Below are 23385 nucleotides of genomic sequence, written 5' to 3' on the forward strand. Positions count from 1 at the left end.
TGCTACAAGAAACCCTTTTTCCCCAAGAATCCCTCTGTCACCCGCTATCAGTGGAGAATTTGCTGTGCATTTTCAGTTACAATTTATTGAGGTGAACAAAAGTTATGGGAAATCTATGGTTAAATGTCTCCATTTTATTCCTAATTTCCATTGGGCATATAGAGAAGGACAGGGATCTACCTCTTGATGGTCCTGAAAGGATTTCTAGTGGTTATTCCCCCTACTTGGAAGAAGAAGGACCTTTAAACCTTTCATGCAGAATAGCTCCATGCATAATTTACTGTATACAACCTTCTGATATGACCACTCTCTGAACAAAAATTAGCATGGCTGCTTACCTCCCTCCAGAAAAAAGGTGCTAGAAGGGTGTAATAGTTCCGGGTGTAATAGTTCCTCTTCCAGAGGAATAGGGTATCATATCTCTAGACTGTGTTCTATCATAGGAAAGGGTTCTACATAAAAATCTGATTACCGTAATAGTGCAAGTTGAGATTAAAAAAAAAAAAAAAAAAAATCAAAAAAAAAAATCACATGATTGAACTGTTGTTACTATTTATGCACTAAAGCTAAAACAGTCTTTTAGGTGATGAAATAGTCACAGGATAGGTGATACATGTAAAATCTCTGGGGGTCTGACCACTAGAACCCCCACCGATCACAAGAATGGGGGTCCCAAATATCTCTGTATGAAAGAACTGTAGTGAGCATGTGCGACCACTCACTGTCTATAGTGGTGGTCGCACATGCTCACTAGCATTCTATTCAGATACTGGAAGCCATTCTCAGGATCTGTGTCGGTCTCTCAGCCGGACCTCCAGTGATCATACATTTATCAATTATTCCTGGTAATAAATGTGGTTTATGGGACAATCCTTTTAGCCTATTACAATGTTGTTTGGCAGAGAAACGATAAGGAGGAGGGTTGACAGTACTTGAGCTAAACTTGTTCTATCTTTCCTTGCTCCGTTAATCAGAGTTTTGCTAAGCTGGTCAATCATGACCCAACAGTCCAACAGGAATTGAGCTTAAAGCGCACCAATCATCAGGATTTTCCTATATAAACTAAAGCCAGTGCTATACTGGCGCTATCATGCTGATTCTATACAATCCCTTTAGTTGTGAGATCGGATGTATAGTTTCTGAAATACAGGCAAGTAAAGTTTGTGAAATACACTGTTATTTGATTGATAGCAGCTACAGAATATTTAATAGGTGGGTCGGGTTTTGCTAGTTATTCCCGCCCCTGTCTGCTGCCAGTCCTTCCTCCCCCCTGTCCATCTTCCCTCCTTCCTCTCCCTGTATTAACAGAGACAGGGAGGAAGGACAGGCAGCAGACAGGGGTGGGAATAACTAACAAAACCCATCCCACCTATTAGATATTCTGTAGCTGCTATCAATCAAATAACGGTGCATTTCACAAACTTTACTTGCCTATATTTCAGAAACTATGCATCAGATCTCACAACTAAAGGCATGTATAGAATCAGCCTGATAGTGCCAGTATAGCAGTGGATTTAGTTTATATATGAAAATCCTGGTGGTTGGACCTCTTTAATAGTATAAAATTGATTTTATATGGGGTCCCAATCTCAACACTTACATGTAGGGTCCATTGGTACCATTAATCAGTTGTGAAATGTTAATGAAAGTTGGCTTTGGCATTTAGTCATTACACATATAATAGAAGAACATCATTTGAGTCCTCCAATAGAGCAGAAAGCTACAAAGCAGACCTCTGAAGGACCCATATTCCTGCCCATAAGGTCATCCCTCCAAAAACTGAATACAATTTGGGGCATTTACACCTTGTGATCCAATAATCTGCTCCAACCGCACTGACGCGTTTTCAGCTCAGATGCATAATATATGTTCAAATAACTATTCCCATGCATGCAACTAAAAACAGACATCTGCATTAATTTGGGCGACATTGCAATGGACACTACTTACAGAATCTAAGTTTTTCAACAACAGTGAATTTAAGCATGTTACTAAAAATACCAGTTGCTAGAATACCAAGAAAATAAGTTGCATATATAACATTTTTCAATCATTTTTTTTATGAGCACCCAAATGAAGTCCAATATTATCATACTGTCAATTTAAGAAATATGTGGTGCACCCAATATCAGGGTAATGTCAACATTAGCCAAACACAGTATGTGCACACGTTTAGTATTTGATGCAGAAATATCTCTATAATTTCTGCACCTTTTGGCAGGAAAAAACACAGCATAATATATCACATATTTTTGGTGCAGATTTTTTCTCACTCGTTAGTATGGATAAAGTGTGCAGCAAAAAATCTGACAGAATTGACATAATGTAGATTTAAAAAAATAAAAATAAAATAAAAAATAAAATAAAATAGAAATAAAATAAAATAAAAGTGAAAAATAAGCAACATGTGCATGAGACTTCAGGATTCTTATTCACTTTCCTGGCAAAATAAAATAAATAAAATAAAAATAAAATAGAAAATAAAATAAAAGTAAAAAATAAACAACGTGTGCATGAGACTTCAGAATTCTTATTCACTTTGCTGACAAAATAAAATAAATAAAAATCAAACAAAAAACAAAAAGATAAATAAAATAAAAATAAAAGTGAAAAATAAGCGACGTGTGCATGAAACTTTAGGACTCTTATTCACTTTGCTGGCAAAATAAAATAAAATAGAAATAAAAAATAAAAATACAAATAAAAGTGAAAAATAGGCAACGTGTGCAGGAGACTTCAGGATTCTCATTCACTTTGCTGGCAAAATAAAAAATAAAACCAAAATAAAAGTGAAAAATAAGCAATGTGTGCATGTGACTTCAGGATTCTCATTCACTTTGCTAGCAAAATAAATAAAATAAAAATAAAAAATAAAACCAAAATAAAAGTGAAAAATAAGCAACATGTGCATGAGGCTTCAGGATTCTTATTCACTTTGCTGGCAAAATAAATAAAATAAAAATAAAATAAAAACAAAAACAAAATAAAAGTGAAAAATAAGCAATGTGTGCATGAGACTTCAGGAATCTCATTCACTTTGCTGGCATTAGGAAACCCTTCAGATTTTTTTACAAAACGGAGCAGAAAAAAAGCAACAAAAACGCAACGTGTGCACACAGCCTTATATTTCTCTGGTCGTTTTATATTTGGTTTTTATAGGTCATACAAAATGAAGAGGTGGGGTGTCTATTAGTAAAAAAATAAATAAATGAGGAAGTCCTCTTTGAATGGTTAATATCATATTAAGGTATGATACAGTGTAATAGTGCAGATCTATACAATAGATTTTCCTACAGTTCGGTTCAACACAAAAGTTTAAAGGTAGGCCAAGAAACAGGACATAAAATTAAAAATGAAAAGAAGGCAAATTAACCAACAAGCTTGTTCCTCCCTCTGGGAAAGAGGAGCCTTACTTATATTGACTCCACCCATGAGGATCACTGGGCGTGGCCAATAATTACAGGTATGTGCCATATGCTGAGTATTGAGGAATGATTATTTTTGGATTCTCATTATGATTTAGCCTTTTAACTCATGAAGACCCAATGCAGACTATTGCTCAGATTGACCTCTCGGAGATCAGTTACATCTTAGTGTTGTCACACATTGCAGGAAATTGATCAAAAAGGGAAGTAAAGGAGTTGACCCAAGCAATAAGATTTCAGAAAAATAAATTCTGTAGTAGACTTGATAAATTAGGCTATGAACAGATTTTTGCCTCTTCACTGCTACAGTCACACTGTAGCAGTGACTCTAGTCCATCTATTTTTTTTGTCCCATCATTTACTTTTCTTTCAGCAGTAACATATATATGCAACAAAATGTTTGTAGCCCCGGATTTATATAAAATCTTCGCCTTTTAATCCTGTGTGTTACATTATTACAACTTCCCGAATACATTTTTATTACTATGTTCAATACATGAGCAGTATGCAATTGGCTCCTAAGCTCCCCCTAGGGGCGGCCATGATATTACCATTTACCTTTATGTCTGTGCGGGAAGCTCGAAACTCAGTATCATAAAAAATGAAACTCCGACTGCTACAAAGATATATTAAAATATATATTTGGTATGTAGTAGTGCCTGGTTAAAATTTAACTTTCATATTATCCTGATTTTTTAACTGTTCTATAGCAGAAACACATGGAAATTAGAAAAAAATGTCTATTTTTTTATTTTATTTTGGATTAAACTAGAAAAGAACATTTTTTTGCTGTAGGTAAAACTGTATGTGTTTGCTATGTTTATGTCCAAAGTTGATCGAAGTGACATCTGATGTCATTATTGCCTCGTTTTATCTATCATTTCAACTCCCACAACCCCAAAAATCTGAGCATTTTTTATTTATTTTTTTTGTAAAAATGTAAAATTATTTAAATCAGATTTTTGGAAAGTTTTAAAAGTCACTTTGAAGCTTTATGTATTTTTTTGTGTCATTATTATTAATAGGAAAACTGCTGAAGATATGTTTTATATTATATAGTAAAAATAAATGTATAGAGATTTTATGTTATTTTTTTTATATTAAACGTTTCTCTTTTCTATACCCATCGCACTCGTAATCCTGTCCAGGTTATTTTAAAATGAATGCAACATGCTCAAGTAGACTTTCCAGTCAATTTACCCAAATTCCAACAGGAATTGGCTTTATAAATTGGTTCCAACTGGAACTGTTCTTTTGGAAATTTCCCAGTGCAGGAAATTGTTCCTATACGTGCCTTGACAAGTACCCTAAAACAGAAGCGACCTACTAAAATCCTGAAAAGCCATGGGCCGGATAATCCACAAGAATCTCCTCACATGGGTACAGTATTAATTAAAAGATCCCAAGCTACGAACCGGTTGCTCTATCGATGGGACTATCAATGAAAGGTCAACTGGAATTGACACTCAAAACCACCTATTTGTCATCGCTATTGTCACATAGTCTCGTCAATCTCCGGGTTCCAACATGACAGATGCATTTTGGAGAACCCTACTGTGCTTTGTTTACCCCCTACACAGCTCATTAGATTAAGTGTGATTAACTTAACTTCCTTTCTTGCTCATGGGAGGGGACTACCGTAAAGACAATTATTCCGAAAGACCTTTTCTTGCCATCCTAAGAAGCAGTAATATGTTTAGGGAAGAAACATTATTGTAGAAGACACATTGGAGAACCCATTCACAGACTTTTCCATGCTAGGACCATTTGTTATCCATATAAGGAAATTGTGAGGACCCACCCCCGAACAAGTCACTGTGCAAGTCCCGCCCATGCTTTACTAGATTGTTTTATTTAACCTCATGCAAGGAGATCTCCAAAACTTCAACGGCCCAGGTTATCAAGAAGTAAAGTGGACGACCCCTGCCCTAGACTACAAAATGGATGTGTGCAATAATCCATGTAAACACATACTGCTCAAATATCAACGTCAAAGCAAAAAAAAAAAGTCTGTCGAGAGGGCACAATAAATTTTTTATCTACACGTAAATACTTATGGATGTGGTTAAGCATTTTGCCTTGTGATGTAGCATCAAGTGACACTCGAACAGCTGGCAAAATAAAGTGATTTGTATATTCTATCTACCTTATGTTGCTGTCAGAAACTTGACCTTTTTGTTGTCTTTCTGACCCGCAATGCATTACAAAACAATGCACTGGAAGTTTCCTGGACAGCAAAGCGGTCAGTGACCACAATTCTCAAGTTCCAAAAAAAAACAAACAAACTCAAAGCCTGTGCCTGGAATCATGGCTATATCCTCCCGGAGAGCCGCGGTTCCGATGAGGTTTATAAGTGTCCTGGTAGGAATCGGAGTACTCTTCTTCCACAAGAGGATAATGATCACGACTGTGTTGAGAACTGGAAGACAAGCGGTTTCTGCTTTTCCGAGCTCTTTCATTGTGATAATTTTCATCTGAGGTCATTAAACTTCGTCTCTCGATGGGGGAATTTTCAGTTGAGTGGTTACTATGTCTCATGCGTTGGCTCTGCGAAAAGCAATGAAATGAGAAGAATTTTTGACACCTCGGTACACTCATTTTCAACTATACAACTGGACCTTTTTTTTTTATTTTCTTGGAAAGCTACATGAATCATGAGAAAGTACAGATTTTGCCAAAATTTGTCTCTGGTGCCACTAGTCTCTGCAACGTCATCAGGTGCGTCACGTTGGGGTCTAGCGAGCTCCTGAGACACTCAGGGTTCCTGATAAAGGATGTCGGTGGCAGAAGTGAAGACCAGTTGCCTTGAAATACGGGATTGGAAGCCGACCAAGAAAAAGCGAACCGAATTGCTATTCTCAAGTGATTACCATATGATTGGTGGGAATCTGAATGCTGGATTCCACCAAAGTTGGGACTAGAGGTGGCAGTGTTTTTTTTCTGCTCTACGTCCTCCTGCACAGCAGCACCCTGAGCTATGCTGAAAACAACAACCAGTCCCCCAGAGAAGGAGGTTGGCTGTAATGCCCACATCCCTACACAGGTGTCCCCGCACTGTCCTGCCCTCCTCCCCCAGTGGGGACGTCAGCTCTCTCACTCGTCTGGCAATCCTGCTTTGGCCACCCCATCCCGAGTCCCTGCTGCTGCCTCCGGGTGGCTGCGCACATCTCACAGGCTTCCTGGTTCTGCCCGAAGGGTGCACGCGCCAGCACGCCCCTTTTCTTAAAGAGCCTGCGTACCTTAACCCGGAAGTGCTTTTCTGGCCAGCTGAGAGGCTGCAGGTACTTAAGGCACCTTTACCCTTTGGGAGGTAGCTGGACACCGAGTTAGTAATGCTACTAGCTCTCAGGTCCCTTGTGCTGCTGCTGTCATTGTGCTGAGTGCTGCTGCTGACATTTGTTATATTTCAGTGCTGTGCCAGTTTGCTGCCCTGCTGCTGCCGCTTCCATCCACGCCGGTTGGCTACTGCAATACCTGCTACTGCAAGTATCCACACCGGTCACTGCTGCTGGCCGTATCCATCCCAGATGGATCCATTACTCTGCCTGCCGCTGCTGCCGTTTCCAGCAAAGACTGTATTTTGTATGTGGCGCCAGCTGCCAGGGTACCGCGGATCCCCTGGGGCTGCCCTCTGCTGGCTGCTTACCAGGGCCGACACTAAACATGTAACTATCGCATGACCAATACCTGTAATCCAGAGATTGCTGTTGGATATGATGTAAGAGCCGTGGATCCTAGGTTTCTTCCCAGAAGAGGAGTCATGGGTGTGCTACTAGTGGTATGTGTAGATCGCCAGTACGCTTCTAGATAATCCGCCAAGTGCTCACAGGCGTCTTCTAGTTGATTCTCATCCAAAATTACATCAAACATTTCCTGTTTGGCAAAAATAAGAGCAAAGGTATAAAGAGTAAATGATGTTTTAATTGCTTCATAAATCAATATTACACTTAAAAATAAGAACATTTTAAAATATATTTTATTAGAGAAATCTGCTGCTTTCTCCTCACGGTCTGATCTTTCATTCTCAAAATTCTCAATTCATGGGTAAAATGTGTGATTTTTCCAGTATTAGGATAGGAGATGACAGCTGGTGCTCATAAAGGTCTATGGAGAGGAAGAGGGAGGAGCATAGGGCAGACACAGCCATTCTGCTGCAAGTTCACCTAAAAGGTCTGTGGCTAGGCTTCATAGATTTCCATAATTTTCTCTATCTTTTGTAATGCAATGGTATTCCAGTATAAAAAGCAAGAAAGTCTCATAAGTGGACTAAAAAATATGATTGGAATAATGGAATTAACACAAAAATGTAATAAAAATTATATATATATATATATATATATATATATATATATATATATATACATATACATATACATATACATATACATATACATATACATATACATATATATACATATATATACATATATACATATATATACATATATATACATATATACATATATATACACATATATATATATACATATATATATACACATATATATATATACATATATATATACACATATATATATATACATATATATATATATATATATTGTCACGCTCCCGGTGTCCCAGCAGCCCTCCTTACCCACTGAGCCGGTTCCTGCATTGCACCACCGCTCCATACCCACTGATCCAGTCGTACCTGCATTGCACCACCGCTCTGTACCCACTGATCCAGTCGCACCTGCATCGCACCACCGCTCCGTACCCACTGATCCGGCCTCACCGTCATTGCACTGCTCCTTACCCACTGATCCACTCCACGTGTCCACCGGTCATGGCTGCCGCTCCCGCTCGTGCTCTCCTGTGTCCTGCTCCTGGTCTCATGAGTCTGACTCTGAGTATTAGCCTCATGCCTCTGTATAGGACCAGGCCGCGCCCACTCTCCTGGTTTTATGGACCCAGCACACCTGAAGCAGGAAGTGACATACGGCTGTGCTGGATATATAAGACTGGCCCTTCCATAGGGGCGTTGCCTGATCAACGTGTCTAGAAGCTTTGTCTTTTGTGCTAGGTGCTCAGGCCCCCTGGTGCCGTGTCCTGTAGACTTCTTGTCTTTGCTCCCTGGTACCTGTGCCTGTTTCCTTACCGTCCTGAAGAACTTTGTGACTCTGCTGACCTGGTTATACCTGTCCCGGCCACGCCAGTGCTCCGGCTGCCGTGTACCCTGCCCCCAGGTGGGATACTCGGTCCAGTGGATCCACCTCCTGAGCCCATCCGTCCTCCCGGTCCTGACAGTTTGATCAGGCCATGGATCCCGCTGGAGCACAAACATCAGAGCTGGCTGAGCTGCGCCAGGAGCTGGCACAACAGCGTGAAACCCTGAACCGGATGCTGAAATTCCTGGCGTCCGTGGACCATCGGTTATATACGCTGCAGACCGCCGCCTCGTCTGAGTCCACGCAGCAACCAGTCTCCAGGTCCGAACCAGTTTCCTCCACGGCCTCGCAACTGCTCCTCGCTGCTCCGCCTCGCTATGCAGGGGAGCCCAAGTCCTGCCGCGGTTTTCTGAACCAGTGCTCCCTGCACTTCCAGTTGCTCCCGCACTTGTTTGCCTCAGACCAGGCCAAGGTGGCGTTCCTGATGTCACACCTGGAAGGCGAAGCCCTGGCCTGGATTAACCCCCTGTGGGAAAATGAGGACCCGATGATCACCGACATCCAGGAGTTCCTGCGAGCCTTCAGGGGCACCTTCGACGAACCCGGACGAACTACCGCAGTGACCTCTACGCTCCTCCGGCTACGCCAAGGGACCCAAACAGTCGGCCAATACGCCATCCAGTTCCGCACGCTCGCTTCGGAGCTGGGCTGGAACAATGAGGCCTTAACAGCGGCCTTTTGGGAGGGTCTCTCGGGTCGTATTAAAGACGAACTAGCCGGCCGTGATGTTCCACGCACCCTGGATGCTTTGATTTCCCTGGCCACCCGGATTGACCTCCGCTTTCAGGAGCGTACCCAAGAAAGAGTCCGGGAGAAGCGACCACCTTGCCATGCCTTGCCCCCGCAGAGACCTACCGCTCCCTCGTCCCTGCCTTTCCGTGACTTATCGCCAGAACCCATGCAAGTGGACCGTCTGACCCAAGCCAAGCAACGCCGTGCAGAACGGCTCGCCCGGGGCCTGTGCTTCTATTGCGGAGACGGTTCACATATGCTCCGTTCTTGCCCGGAGAAACCAAGTAGACCCCAGGTCCAAGGGATGGTGGGAACCGCCATCCTTGCCACCGAAATCCCTTTGGTTCCAGTTAAACAGACTGTCCGGGTGACGACAGAGGGGACCCGGTTTTCAGCTGAGGCCCACATCGATTCCGGGGCAGCAGGCAACTTCATTCACCAGGCCACGGTAGACAAATACCAGGTCCCTGTCACCCCGCTGAAGAAGCCTCTCTGGTTCGCCTCAGTGGACGGAAAACCACTCTACAAACCTGTCCGGTTTACCACCGAACCCGTGAACCTCCAGGTTGGCGCTTCGCATACCGAGACTATAGCCTTCTATGTCATCCCAAGAATGGCTCCTGAGCTCCTGCTGGGTCTGCCCTGGCTTCAACTCCATGACCCTGTCATTAGTTGGCGCTCTGGCGCTATTTCCCGCTGGGGACCCTTGTGTCGTGACCACTGCCTACAGCCCGTTCCTCGGCCCCTGTCACCTGAACCTGCTATGCCGCCGGAAGAAGAAGAGGCGACGACGCAGTCCAGCGGTGTACCACAGCTCCTGGCACTTGTGCCTGTGGTGCCACCGGACCCAGAAGCAGAGTCGACGCAGCCCAGCGTCGTGCCACCATCCCTGGCACTTGAGACTTTGATGCCCCCTGCTACTGAGGATGACACACTATCCTGTACCCGGTCCGAGACGCCCGAACCGGTCGCCCACGACTCCAGTCCTGCTTCTGACTGTCTTCCCCTATCCGTTGCCTCCGTTGCCGCTGACTTGGGTTCTCCGATACGGGACATAGTGGCCATGAAAACGGTCCGGGGTAGGCAGTCCTTCCTGGTCGATTGGGTGGATTGCGGTCCCGAGGCTCGGTCCTGGTTGTCCCGGAAGTACGTTGCTGCCCCTCTTCGGCGCGCCTACATGTCCCAGCCGCGGGGAGGGGGGCTTCAAGGGGGGGGTACTGTCACGCTCCCGGTGTCCCAGCAGCCCTCCTTACCCACTGAGCCGGTTCCTGCATTGCACCACCGCTCCATACCCACTGATCCAGTCGTACCTGCATTGCACCACCGCTCTGTACCCACTGATCCAGTCGCACCTGCATCGCACCACCGCTCCGTACCCACTGATCCGGCCTCACCGTCATTGCACTGCTCCTTACCCACTGATCCACTCCACGTGTCCACCGGTCATGGCTGCCGCTCCCGCTCGTGCTCTCCTGTGTCCTGCTCCTGGTCTCATGAGTCTGACTCTGAGTATTAGCCTCATGCCTCTGTATAGGACCAGGCCGCGCCCACTCTCCTGGTTTTATGGACCCAGCACACCTGAAGCAGGAAGTGACATACGGCTGTGCTGGATATATAAGACTGGCCCTTCCATAGGGGCGTTGCCTGATCAACGTGTCTAGAAGCTTTGTCTTTTGTGCTAGGTGCTCAGGCCCCCTGGTGCCGTGTCCTGTAGACTTCTTGTCTTTGCTCCCTGGTACCTGTGCCTGTTTCCTTACCGTCCTGAAGAACTTTGTGACTCTGCTGACCTGGTTATACCTGTCCCGGCCACGCCAGTGCTCCGGCTGCCGTGTACCCTGCCCCCAGGTGGGATACTCGGTCCAGTGGATCCACCTCCTGAGCCCATCCGTCCTCCCGGTCCTGACATATATATATATATATATATATATATATATATATATATATATATACAGGGGCGTAACGACCGCGGTCGCAGAGGTCGCCACTGCGACCAGGCCCGCAGGGTTCTAGGGGCCCGGCAGCCGCTCTGCAGAGCCGGCTGCCGGGCCCCTATGTGTAGTGCCGCTGTGTAGTGGCCGACAATGCGACCGTCAGGGGGCCAGCCTGTGAGAGGGGCTCTCTGACCTGCGGCAGAGCAGAAGTGCTCCTGCACAGCACACGGAATCCATCCTTCCAGGACCTGCGATGATGTCACGCCCATGTGACTGTGTGGGAGGAGACACAGGATGCCGGGCAGAAAGCAGAAGATACTGATTCCTGAACGAGATTTGGACACATGACTGGTAATGGAAAAAGAGAGGACATGAGGGAGGGGGTGTGCAGGGTGAGTGGCATATGAGGGCTGCAGACTGTGACAGAAGGATGTGAAGGGGTGCAGAGTGTTTGAGAGGGGTAAGTTAGGGTACAGGCAGGGTGAGATATGTGGGGCAGGGTGTGAGACATATGAGGGTGTAGTGTGTGTGATATGGGGGTGCAGGCTGGGTGTGTGACATATGGGGGCAGGGGCGTAACTACCGCGGTCGTAGGGGTTGGAAGGAGACACATAGAGGCCCTGGGGGGGCTGGCTGCATGACACCCGGGAGGGGGGGCTGGCTGCATGACACATGGAGGCCCTGGTGGGGCTGGCTGCATGACACCTGGGGGGCTGGCTGCATGACACATGGAGGCCCTGGTGGGGCTGGCTGCATGACACATGGAGGCCCTGTTGGGACTGGCTGCATGACACATGGGGGCCCTGGTGGGGCTGGCTGCTTGACACCTGGGGGGCTGGCTGCATGACACAGAGGCCCTGGGGGGGCTGGCTGCATGACACATGGAAACCCTGGTGGGGCTGGCTGCATGACACATAGAGGCCCTGGGGGGACTGGCTGCATGACACCTGGGGGGCTGGCTTCATGACACATGGAGGCCCAGGGGAAGCTGGTTGCATGACACATTGAGGCCCTGGGGGGGCTGGCTGCATGACACATAGAGGCCCTGAGGGGGCTGGCTGCATGACACCTGGGGTGGCTGGCTGCATGACACATGGAAACCCTGGTGGGGCTAGCTGCATGACACATAGAGGCCCTAGGGGGGCTGGTTGCATGACACCTGGGGGGGCTGGCTCCATGACACATTGAGGCCCTGGGGGGGGGGGGCGGCTGCATGATACATGGAAGTCTATGGGACTGCATAATAAACATAAAGGACACCTTATACATGGACTAGGGGTGCATTATACATGGAGATCTATGAAGCTGCATTATACAATATGAAGGACACCTTATACATGGAATATAGGGGTGCATTATACATGGAGGAGTATGGGGCTGCATAATGCAATATGATGATTTATGGGGCTGCATTATAATACATATAGGACTATGGGGGCTACATTATAATATATGGAGGACTATGGAGCCTACCTTATACATGGACTATGGGGGTGCATTACAAAACATGGAGGACTGTGGTGCAGTATAAAATATGGAGGACTATGGGGTGAATTATAATACATCAAGAACTATGGGAAATGCATTGTAATACATGGAGAACTATGGGGGTGCATTCTAATATATGAAGGGTTATGTGGGACCCTTTATACTATATGGAAGGCTATGTGGGGGCTATTATAGTATTTGGAGAACTATATACAAGTTAGGACAAAGATACAAGCATGGGATGGTAATCTTTTGTGGTGACGGGGAAAAAGGCTCTTTCCCTCAGCACCCAGCTTTTCCATGCTCTGCTGTACATCTTTTTTAGCACCCAGCTTTCCCATGCTCTGATATGGGAAGACTGGGTGCTGAGGGTAAGATGTATGGCAGAGCATGGGGAAGCTGGGTGCCGAGGACAAGATGAACAAGACAAGACAAGATCGATATCAGAACATAGCAAAGCTGGGTGCTGATAGAGGAATTTCAGATCATGGGAAACCTGGGTGCTGTGGGTAAAAGCCAAGTGTCAGCGTCATTATCCTGTACCCCGAGTGTCAGTGTCATTATCCCATACCCTAAGTGTCGGGGTACGTCGAGGGGGGGCCCCGGTCCAAATTTCGCATCAGGGCCCATCAAACTCTAGTTACGCCACTGTATATATATATATGTATATATGTATTATATATATATATATATATATATATAGTAAATTAAATTTTGTATGATATATATGTATATATATATACAGGGAAACCTTGGATTACGAGCACAATTTGTTTAGGGAGTGAGCTCTTAAACCACGTTGCTCTTATCTGAAAGCAAATTTTCCCATAGGAAACAATTAAAATGCAGACAATTCGTTCCACATCCCAAAAATATTTACTACATTTATACAAACTTATTACAGTAATACAAACTAATGAACTGTATTCATATAAAATTATAACAGTGACTAATACAAAATACTGTACTGTAAAGAAACATATAAAACAAATTAAACTGCACATTAGCTTCCAATAAAATTGTTGGAGTGCGGGAGGTACAGTATAAGCAATGTGCTGTACTGGATAGCCGAAACAGAGTACAATTCTGTATCCACAAATGCAAAATGATATAAATGCTATATAGTATATACTGTACAATGGTATACTGTATACAGTACATATGGACAGAAAATTACGGTACCTCCAGAGCGGGTCAGAGCGCGGTGAAAGGACGGAACCGGAAGTGTGCACGGTGAAGATTTGCTCTTATTGCAAAGCATTGCTCTTAAACCAAGTTACATATTTTTAAAAAGCTTTGCTTATCTTGCATATTATATATATATATATTAAATTCACTCCACCTTTCTCCAGTTTTAATATAACAACATAACAAAAATCATATTTTTGTACCATATAGTTAGGTTTATAAAACACAGTTTTATCAAAGAAAAATAACTAAAAGTTGTGTCTGCGTTTCATAGTCTGGAGACATCTTCCTGTGATTAAGGGAGACGTTGCCACAATATCCTTCATGATCAGTAACAGAAGTATCTAGCAGCACAGTTCTCTCTCTTCCAGCCCAACACTGAGAATGGTATAACCACAAATACCACTAGGGAGCTGCCAGAGAAGGGCTGTGACAGGAGAAGAAATAAATCTTCTCACCTAGCTGTGCATAGTTCTCCACACTCACTCAACCAAGAAGAAAATGTAATTTCTTCTCCTGTCACAGCCCTTTTCCGTAAGCTCACCAATATGTGTGCTTACAATGCAGCTCCTCCGTCATTGAAACACAGGTCTCGGGAGTTATGTTTCTTCAGCTTACAGCCCATCCTGACATGTGACTAGGATGGGCTATCGTTTGAATTACAGTGGAACCTCACTTAACAAGTAACCCAGTTAGCGAGTATTTTGCCTAACGAGCAAAGCTTTCCTGTAAATTGTAACTCCGATTACGAGCAAGCCTTGCTGTACGAGCAAAATACTCACCGCACACACTTCCGGTTCCATACATCCACCACACTGTAACCCGCTCTTGCAGTCCACACAAACACACACAAGCACGCACAAACACACACAAACACACACAAGCACGCACGCACGCACACATATTATGCTCACCTTACCTTCCATTCCCTCACCGGCTTCCTGGAACTTGCATGTATCGGGTAACCAAGGCAACCGATGCTGGACCTTTCGCTGCCTTTGAGTAGCAGCTGACAGGGGAAGGTCCTCCCTCCACAGGATGTGTATCCGGTAACCATTGCGACGAGGGAGGAACTTCCCCTGTCAGGCGCTACTCAAAGGCAGCGCGCTGGCCAATCAGAGGCCAGCGGCTCCTGCCTTTGACGTCAGCGCGATGAGTGCGGAAGGTCCGGCATCGGTCGCCTTGGTTACCCGTTACACATCTTGTACGGGCGAACTGCAAGTTCCAGGAGACCGGCGAGGGAACGGAAGGTAAGGTGAGCATTATATGTGTGTGCGTGTGTGTTTGTGCGTGTTTGTGTGTGCTTGTGTGTGTTTGTGCGTGTGTAGAATGGCACAATAGGGGACCAGGATGGGACATTTAACAAGTTGTGGAACGAATTGTCTGCATTGCAATGATTTCCTATGGGAAATCTTGCTTTGCTGAACGAGTAACTTGGTTAACAAGCACAGTCCCAGAACGGATTGTTCTCGTTAACCAAGGTCCCACTGTACGTTATAGGGCCATTTTATTACATTCTTGGAGAACTTCTTTAATGTGCACAGGGCTCATTCATAGTGAAATACACAGACATTCTGTATTGATAGGTAATGCCAACTGAACATAACATTGTATATACTCACTGGAGGACATTGGGCAAGTTTGTCGGCAGCTACTAATTGTACATTTAAGTGTTTGCTTTGGGATTTTCCTCTGGATTTGATGAGTCGCTGTAATACCTGGAATGAAAGAATCAAGTATTTATAAAAGGGGTTATTCAATTGAAATACTATGTCCCAAGAATGACAAAAATATTTTAGGAGTGATACCCTTATAGGCTAACCAGAACAATTATATTAGCAAGCTTTCAGAGCACACAGGCTCCTTCTTCAGGTTTTGTAAATCGCCTGAAGAAGGAGCCTGTGTGCTCTGAAAGCTTGCTAATATAATTGTTCTGGTTAGCCTATAAAGGTATCACTCCTAAAATACTTTTGTCATTCTTGGGACATAGTATTTCAATTGATTTTTCTGGATAACACGGTACCACAATATTACCCTGTATTGCACATTGTTAAAAGGGGTTATATAAGACTCACGTCCTGCCCGTTCCTACATGCCTCATCCCATACTGCATCGTTATGTGATTTCCTCCTGCGATACATCACTATACTTCTATTGGTCTTTACTTGCTCCGTGACCAATTTGAGCAGACTGTCAGATCACCACGTGACTCCCATTTTATACTGGGAAACGTTTTTCCCACTATAAAAAAAACAGGGTTCCACTGGAAAATTTCCGAGTGGCCCCCTGTTTTTCCTCTATAGCTACCTGTGCTCTCTTTCTCATTGGATACATTCTAGGCTAAAGTGTCACACAATGGAGTAAAGGCCCCATTACACGCAGCGACGTAACTAACAATATATCGCCGGGGTCACGGATTCCGTGACGCACATCCGGCATCGTTAGCGACGTCGTTGCGTGTGACACCAACGAGCGACTGTTAACGATGGAAAATACTCACCAAATCGTCCATCATTGACACGTCGTTCATTTTCAAAAAAATCGTTGACTGTTGAGGACGCAGGTTGTTCGTCGTTCCCGAGGCAGCACACATCGCTACGTGTGACACCCCGGGAACGACGAACTGCAGCTTACCTGCGGCCGCCGGCAATGAGGAAGGAAGGAGATGGGCGAGATGTTACGGCTGCTAATCTCCGCCCCTCCGCTTCTATTGGGCGGCCGCTTAGTGACGCCGCTGTGACGCCGCACGAACCACCCCCTTAGGAAGGCGGCGGATCGCCGGCCACAGCGACGTCGCTAAACGGGTAAGTCCGTGTGACGGGTCCTAACGATGTTGTGCGCCACGGGCAGCGATTTGCCCGTGACGCACAAACGACGGGGGCGGGTACGCTCGCTAGCGATATCACTGCGTGTGACGGGGCCTTAACAGAGAGAGATCTTCCATTATTAAAGTGTTTAGATGCAATGGCCGCTATTGACTGTGGCATCTAAGGGGTTAAGCAGCAAGGATCGGAGTTAGTTCCAATTCTGGCTTTTACAGCAACTTGTCAGCTATATGTAACAGTGGATTTTTGCTGGAGATTACTTTCTCGAAATAAGTATACCTCAAGCTAAGCAAAGTCACAGATACTCATCTGCTGGTCCCGCTGCTCCTCTGTACTGCTGACAATGTCCCTACCAATCTCTTCTCTTCCTCTTGCATCAGGTGATCACTGCAGCCAATCAGTGGTCACTGATTGACGGCAGAGTTCATGTTCCATCAGATCGGAGTGATAAGAAACAGTCTCTTAGATTCCTCTTCCAGCCGCTAATTGGTTGCAGCGGTCACCTGATGCTCTCCCGTAGGAAGAGGAAACTTGGAGACTGGCGGGGATGGGGATGCAGTAGGTGAGGTTATGTCTTTTTTTTAACATCCCCATTGGCCCTTTATTGTAATCACTGGTGATTTTTAAGCACAAAATGCTTTTTAAGGCAAATAGGAAGGGAGTGATAGACAGTCAGGACGAGCGCGGTCCATGAACATGTGACACACGTGACAAATACTGTTACCTTTGGAGAAGACACTTTGACGTGAACGATAATCGGCGCTAATGACGTCTTGATTAGTTGTGCTGGATGATTAATGGTATCTGCATCTAGAATCACGAGCTGTAAAGAGCGCGCCAGCTCAAAGATTCGCTCTATTTCACTCTGCACTTCGGCTGGGAAAAAGAATGGAAACAATTATCACTATGCAAATATAATCCGGGCCATTGTCTGAGGGCAAGAAATGACAAGCGGGGGGGGGGGGGGGGGGAGAAAAATGTCATTGACAATACATAGGCGCAAACAATGCAAATCCACAGCGCCCCCTGCTGGCAACAAAAGATATTTCACCCCCATGATGCAAATCCATAGCACCCCCTACTGGAAACAGTATATAGTTCATCCCCCACAATGCAAATCTATGGCGCCCCCTGCTGGAAACATATATTTCATCCCCCATGATGCAAATCGACAGTGAACCCTGCTGTAAACATAAGATATTTCATCCCCCATGATGCAAATCGACAGCGCCCCCTGCTGGAAACATAAGATATTTCATCTCAGGAAGCTGAGATGTGCGACGCGAAACGCGCGTTGGATGGGTTTTTCTGACTTGTGGGACGTTTTAGCGACGCATTAGCGACGCTCTTTTAACAATGGGTAAGCAATTGAAGTAAGGCTTATTATATGATTGCACCTTATAACTTATTTAAACCTGATGCATATACCCATGTTTCTGATATTTATATGAGCATGCCTCTCTGTCCCACACGTCTCTGGGTGTCTCCCCCCTATAGCACTATTTTAACCTTTACGTGTTTTTTCATATGTGTTTACTTGTGATTTTTGTATCGATAAAATTCTTTATTCTGCCTTGCAAAAACTCCTGTCCCCCTGCTGGCAACAGTAGATATTTTATCACCCATGATGCAAATCCATAGCGCCCCCTACTGGCAAAAAAAGATATTTCACCCTTACAATGCAAATCCATAGCGCCCCTGCTGGCAACAGTAGATATTTCATCCCCCACAATGCAAATCCACAGCGCCCCTGCTGGCAACAGTAGACATTACATCACCCATGATGCAAATCCATAGAGCCCCCTACTGGCAAGAAAAGATATTTCACTCCTACATTGCAAATCCACAGTGCCCCCTGCTGGCAACAGTAGATATTTCAGCCTGAAGGTAATTGGGAAACATATGACACTTGAAGGCTGGGTTGGAACTCTTTAATTTTTATTTGATTTATAACATTATTTTATATATCTGATTGTATTTTTCCCCACTTTTTACAGAGCAACATCAGAAACAGACAATTATACCTGTCTGATGATAAGCTGACTGATATCAGTATGCAATGCATATAATAAGAATAATTTTTATTTATATAGCGCCAACATAATCCACAGCGCTTTACACTTCAGAGGGGACATATACCTACAAGTGGACAATGTACATACATGGCGGGAGATTTTAGTAAGGTATTTGTGGGGTCTACAGGTGGGGTCAGGGGGGTAACGTGCGCCTTTATAGAATGCAGCACAGGTTTTGCTTAAGGTGCTAGTTTTAGCTTAGAAGGCCAAAATCTGGTGACAGGTTCCCTTTAAGACAGGCTATCAATACACTATCTAGTAGACAAACATAGAAGCCACTGTGATCATTAGGCCGGGGTCACACTTGCGAGTGCCTCGCGTGTTTGTCATTGCATCACTCGTCACGGCCGCACACTCTCCGGACAGGAGCAGGTCGGTTGCATGTATCTCTATGCAGCTAAGACGCTCCTGTCCGGCGAGTGTGCGGCCGTGACGGGTGATGCAATGAGAGACTCGCGAGAGAAACACGCGAGGCACTCGCAAGTGTGACCCCGGCCTTAAAAAGCCACTAGCCCAACATTGAGATGCAGTACCAAACACAGCCATATGTGGGCGCCATTTCCCTACCTTTCTACTGGGTCAGACCTCCCCCTCCACAAGCCACATATTAACAAATGCATTCAATATATTGTTCACAAGACCCATAAATAACTCCGACCACAAGACCTGGCAAACATGGAGCTATAAATATATAGCTGCTATCTGTGTGCATATGCTTTACACAGCATCGAATTATCAAGTTTACGAAATCTGCTGTTCACATCTAATTATCGCTACCTTTGGTGATTACTGGATATATCTGCACTGCTTACTACGTAGCTTAAAATATGGCGAGAATGTTCACAAGTTATCAGCGCGGATGGATAATCAGCTAATGTGATTAACGAACTATTATATGTATAAAATATACAGGGCACATATTTTTCTTAAATAGTGTCACTCAGAGAAGGATTGCTAAATGGGTCCAATTCATCTGTTTCAATCTGGTTTATCAAGATCAAGAAGGGTTTGGGTATGCAGGACACAGTGGCGTGAAGCAGCAATATAATGTAAATTAATAGAGTAGATGCAAAAGGATGGGTATGGCCAGAATCTATAGTTATCCCCTATCCATACCTTAATGATTTTTAGAAGTCTAACTACTGTGAAATATAAAGACTGGAGCTCTCGATCCTGAGAAAGGGGTTGTGCAGTGCCCCATCTGGATGGAGCAGAGGTCCTCAAACTCCATTCCATTTATTTTTAATGTAACTGCTGGAGAAAGCCAAGTAGGGTGCTTTGTTATTTCGTAGTCCCATAGACAATGAAAGGAACAGAGGACAAACATGTGCAACCTCTTCTTTATTAGCTTGGATGGGCAAAGGTTGGTATGTGTCGCTACTACATTGCAGCGCAATACAATTGAATGTCACACCGTGACCACTACAATTTTACTACAATCAAGTTGCAAAATATCCAATTAATAAAGAAATACAAGTCAATGGAGTCTCTCTGTGCCCACTACGGTACCAATACAAACAAGTTTCAAAATATCCAATTATACAACGAAATACATGTCAATGGGGTTCCTTCATGCCCACTACGGTACCAATACAAACAAGTTTCAAAATATCCAAGTAACAAAATACAAGTCAATGGGGTCCCTTCATGCCCACTATGGTACAAATACAAACAAGTTTTGAAATATCCAATTACCAACGAAATACAAGTCAATGGGGTCCCTCCAAGCCCACTATGGTACCAATAAAAACAAGTTTCAAAATATCCAATTAACAATGAGATACAAGTCAATGGGGTCCCTTCATGCCCACTACGGTACCAATATAAACAAGTTTCAAAATATCCAGTTAACAACGAAATACAAGTCAATAGGGTCCCTCCGTGCCCACTTTGGTACCAATACAAACAAGTTTTCAAAATATCCAATTAACAACAAAATACAAGTCAATGGAATCCCCCGTGCCCACTACAGTACCACTACAATTAAATTTCAAAATATCCAAATGGTTATGATTTTGTGCCACATACTTGTTGCAGCGGTGGCCATTCATTTATTGAATTGTGCTGCAATGGAGCAGCGAAACATAGTGATCTTGGTTGGGGCCAAAGACGCCATGTTGTTTGAACCTTAAAGACAGAGCTCTGCAGAGCCAAGTTTGTAGTTCTGATCTCGGGAAGGCATGAGGTCTAAGTAGTCAGAACCCCAACAATTAGTAAGTTATCCCCATATATAAAAACTTTGTGTTTCCTAATCCCCTTTGTTCAAGAACCATACTTTTTTACTTTTCCAGCCATAGACTTGTTTCTTTTGAGTGCTGAACTGTTCTTTTTATTGGTACCATGTTGGGGTATATATGATGTTTTGATAACTTGCATTTTTTGAGAGAAGTGCAGCAACTGAAAAACAGCAATTCTGGTGTTTCAGTGTTTTATTTTTTTTTACGACTTTTAATTTGTGGATTAAATAATTTTATGTTTTGATAGAACAGACTTTTCTGGATGTTATGATACTACAGTACTTGTTTATTATTAGTTGGGGTGACTAGAATTTTTTTTAAACTTTTTTTTTCACTTCATTTTTTAGTCTATTAAGGGATTTGAACCTTGTAATATATAGTGCAATAATTCATAAGAGTCAAGGTTTTGTACTATACTACTGCAATCCTGAAGTTCAAGCTGTGGCTAAGCATCACAGGGGCACCAAGATGTCGAGGGGAGTGGGTGGACAATGGAAGACTGAACGGATGGTTGCCCTGAATAGTGCCATTTAAATGACGCTCTTAGAGATTAACAGCAGAATTTAAGTGGTTATGTCGCGGGCGGGGAAGAGGGTGTCAGCACACTACGCTCACCCCTTCTGCTCGGGTCCGGCAGCTGCTCAGTGGTGGCTCGAGCTGTGGGCCGGATCCCGGGGTTCCTCGAGCGACACTCCTCGCCCGTGAGTGAAAGGGGGTTTGTTGTTGGGTGTGGGGGATTGTTATAGTTCGTGACGCCACCCACGGTTGTGGTGATTGCACCACCGCTGCTCTGAGTGGGGATCCCGGGGATGGTGATGGGGAGCAGCCAGGTGTTGTGTTGCCCCTCCGTGGGTAGGGGTTGGTGATCCCGGGGCCCGGTGATGGTTTGTGAGGTGCAGGGCTTGGTGGGCGCAGGGACGCGGGGACAGCGCTGTGCCTTGCGGCACTGTGGTACTCACTCAGCCTGAGACGTGGACACAGTTTGTACGGTAAACCAAACGGCTGGTAGGACGGTCCCACAGACGGCTGCTTTGCTTTCCCGGTAGGTGACGGTGATGTCCCTCTTCCTTGCACCTGTATATACGGTTGGTTGCGATGGGTCCCCACCGGTAACCCGCTCCCCGGCTTCAAGCTGGGCCGGAGGAGCACTACACTTTGCCCGCAGGCGCTGGCCCTCAGAGACTGGTGCCCTGGCGGTGGCGGTGCCTCTGTTGTACGGGTTGGGCTGTTGCCTTCAATCGGGACTTGGTTGTTGGGGGAATCTACGTCCCCTTCACTGACGGATTCGGCAAATTTGGCGACTCCTAGCCTTGCCGGGGTCCGAGAGGCCCCTGCCCTGGTGCTGACTGTCCTTCGGAACACTGCTCCAGACCACCGGGCACACAGCCAACGGGGTCCTTCCAGGAACTTGCAAACGGTCCCCCTCCAGACAGTCACCGCCGTCGCTGACCTTGCTGTTCTGGCCCTACACAAAGCTGGGCTCTCAGGCTTACACACTCTCTGCTCTGTCACCACTTCTTGCTTTCCTCCTTTACTACTCTTCTTTCCTCCACTTTCACTTCTCTGTTGTTTACTCTAGCCCTTCACTGGACTTCACTCTTGCCCTGCCCGGGCTAATCTTGTTTACACAAGCTCGCCCTGAGCTCAACTGCCTGGTACTTCCTGCCTCCAGAGCTGTGATCTCCTTGGTGGGCGGAGCCAACCGCCTGGCCCACCCCCTGGTGTGAATGATCAGCCTCTGGAGGAAGGCAACAAGGATTTTTGGTTCAGCTTAGGTGTGCCTACCTGGGATGTGGGGTGTGGTGGTGTTGTGACCTGTGACCCCTGGCTTGCCCAGGGCGACAGATTCCCCCTTAGCAAAATGCAGACCGTCAGCGGGCTGCCGTCCTACACCGGTTTTATTTTTCTGAAAAAGGGGTAACAAGGTTAAACAAACATGGATAACATTTTTAATAACTTCTTCCCAAGACGGGAGGCACATTTACTTTTAACGTTGCAACGGTTTACGGTTACGGTTTCCGCTCTCTCCCACCCAAGTAACCTGGCCCTGATGCTGCCCCTAAAACCCAGGCAGCACCCCTTGACCCACAGTCCAGCACACGGTACCCGAGCGGGATCTGTCCTTCCCTCCAGAGGGTAGCCACCGGTTCCTTTGGTGGCTGGGCCCTGGCCTGCTCTGCTCAGGGCCCTCCCTCCAACCCGCCTCTCCGGAGGCGGCCTGCGGAAACGGTAACGGTAACCAACATATTTACAAGCCACTAACGTTTGTGGTTGCCCTGCAAAGTTCACGGGCTTGTCCATAGATAGTTCCCA

The 23385-nt window shown here is 45.4% G+C and overlaps 1 protein-coding gene across 2 annotated transcripts in view; it reads right to left on the reverse strand.

Annotated features, from left to right (window-relative positions):
* Nucleotides 1–3222: 3222 nt before the first annotated feature.
* CACNB4 (calcium voltage-gated channel auxiliary subunit beta 4) overlaps nucleotides 3223–23385 on the reverse strand; it is a 200026-nt gene continuing 179863 nt past the window's right edge. For both annotated transcript variants that reach the window (XM_075317210.1, XM_075317211.1), the window contains 4 exons: nucleotides 17485–17636; nucleotides 15558–15653; nucleotides 7113–7298; nucleotides 3223–5972 (listed from right to left, as the gene is read on the reverse strand). In XM_075317210.1, coding sequence (XP_075173325.1) covers nucleotides 5712–5972; nucleotides 7113–7298; nucleotides 15558–15653; nucleotides 17485–17636 — 695 coding nt within the window. In that variant the 3' untranslated portion in view covers nucleotides 3223–5711. The remainder of the gene's footprint in view (nucleotides 5973–7112; nucleotides 7299–15557; nucleotides 15654–17484; nucleotides 17637–23385) is intronic.

Source organism: Anomaloglossus baeobatrachus, chromosome 7 (genome assembly GCF_048569485.1).
Source record: "Anomaloglossus baeobatrachus isolate aAnoBae1 chromosome 7, aAnoBae1.hap1, whole genome shotgun sequence".
Taxonomy (NCBI): Eukaryota; Metazoa; Chordata; class Amphibia; order Anura; family Aromobatidae; genus Anomaloglossus; species Anomaloglossus baeobatrachus.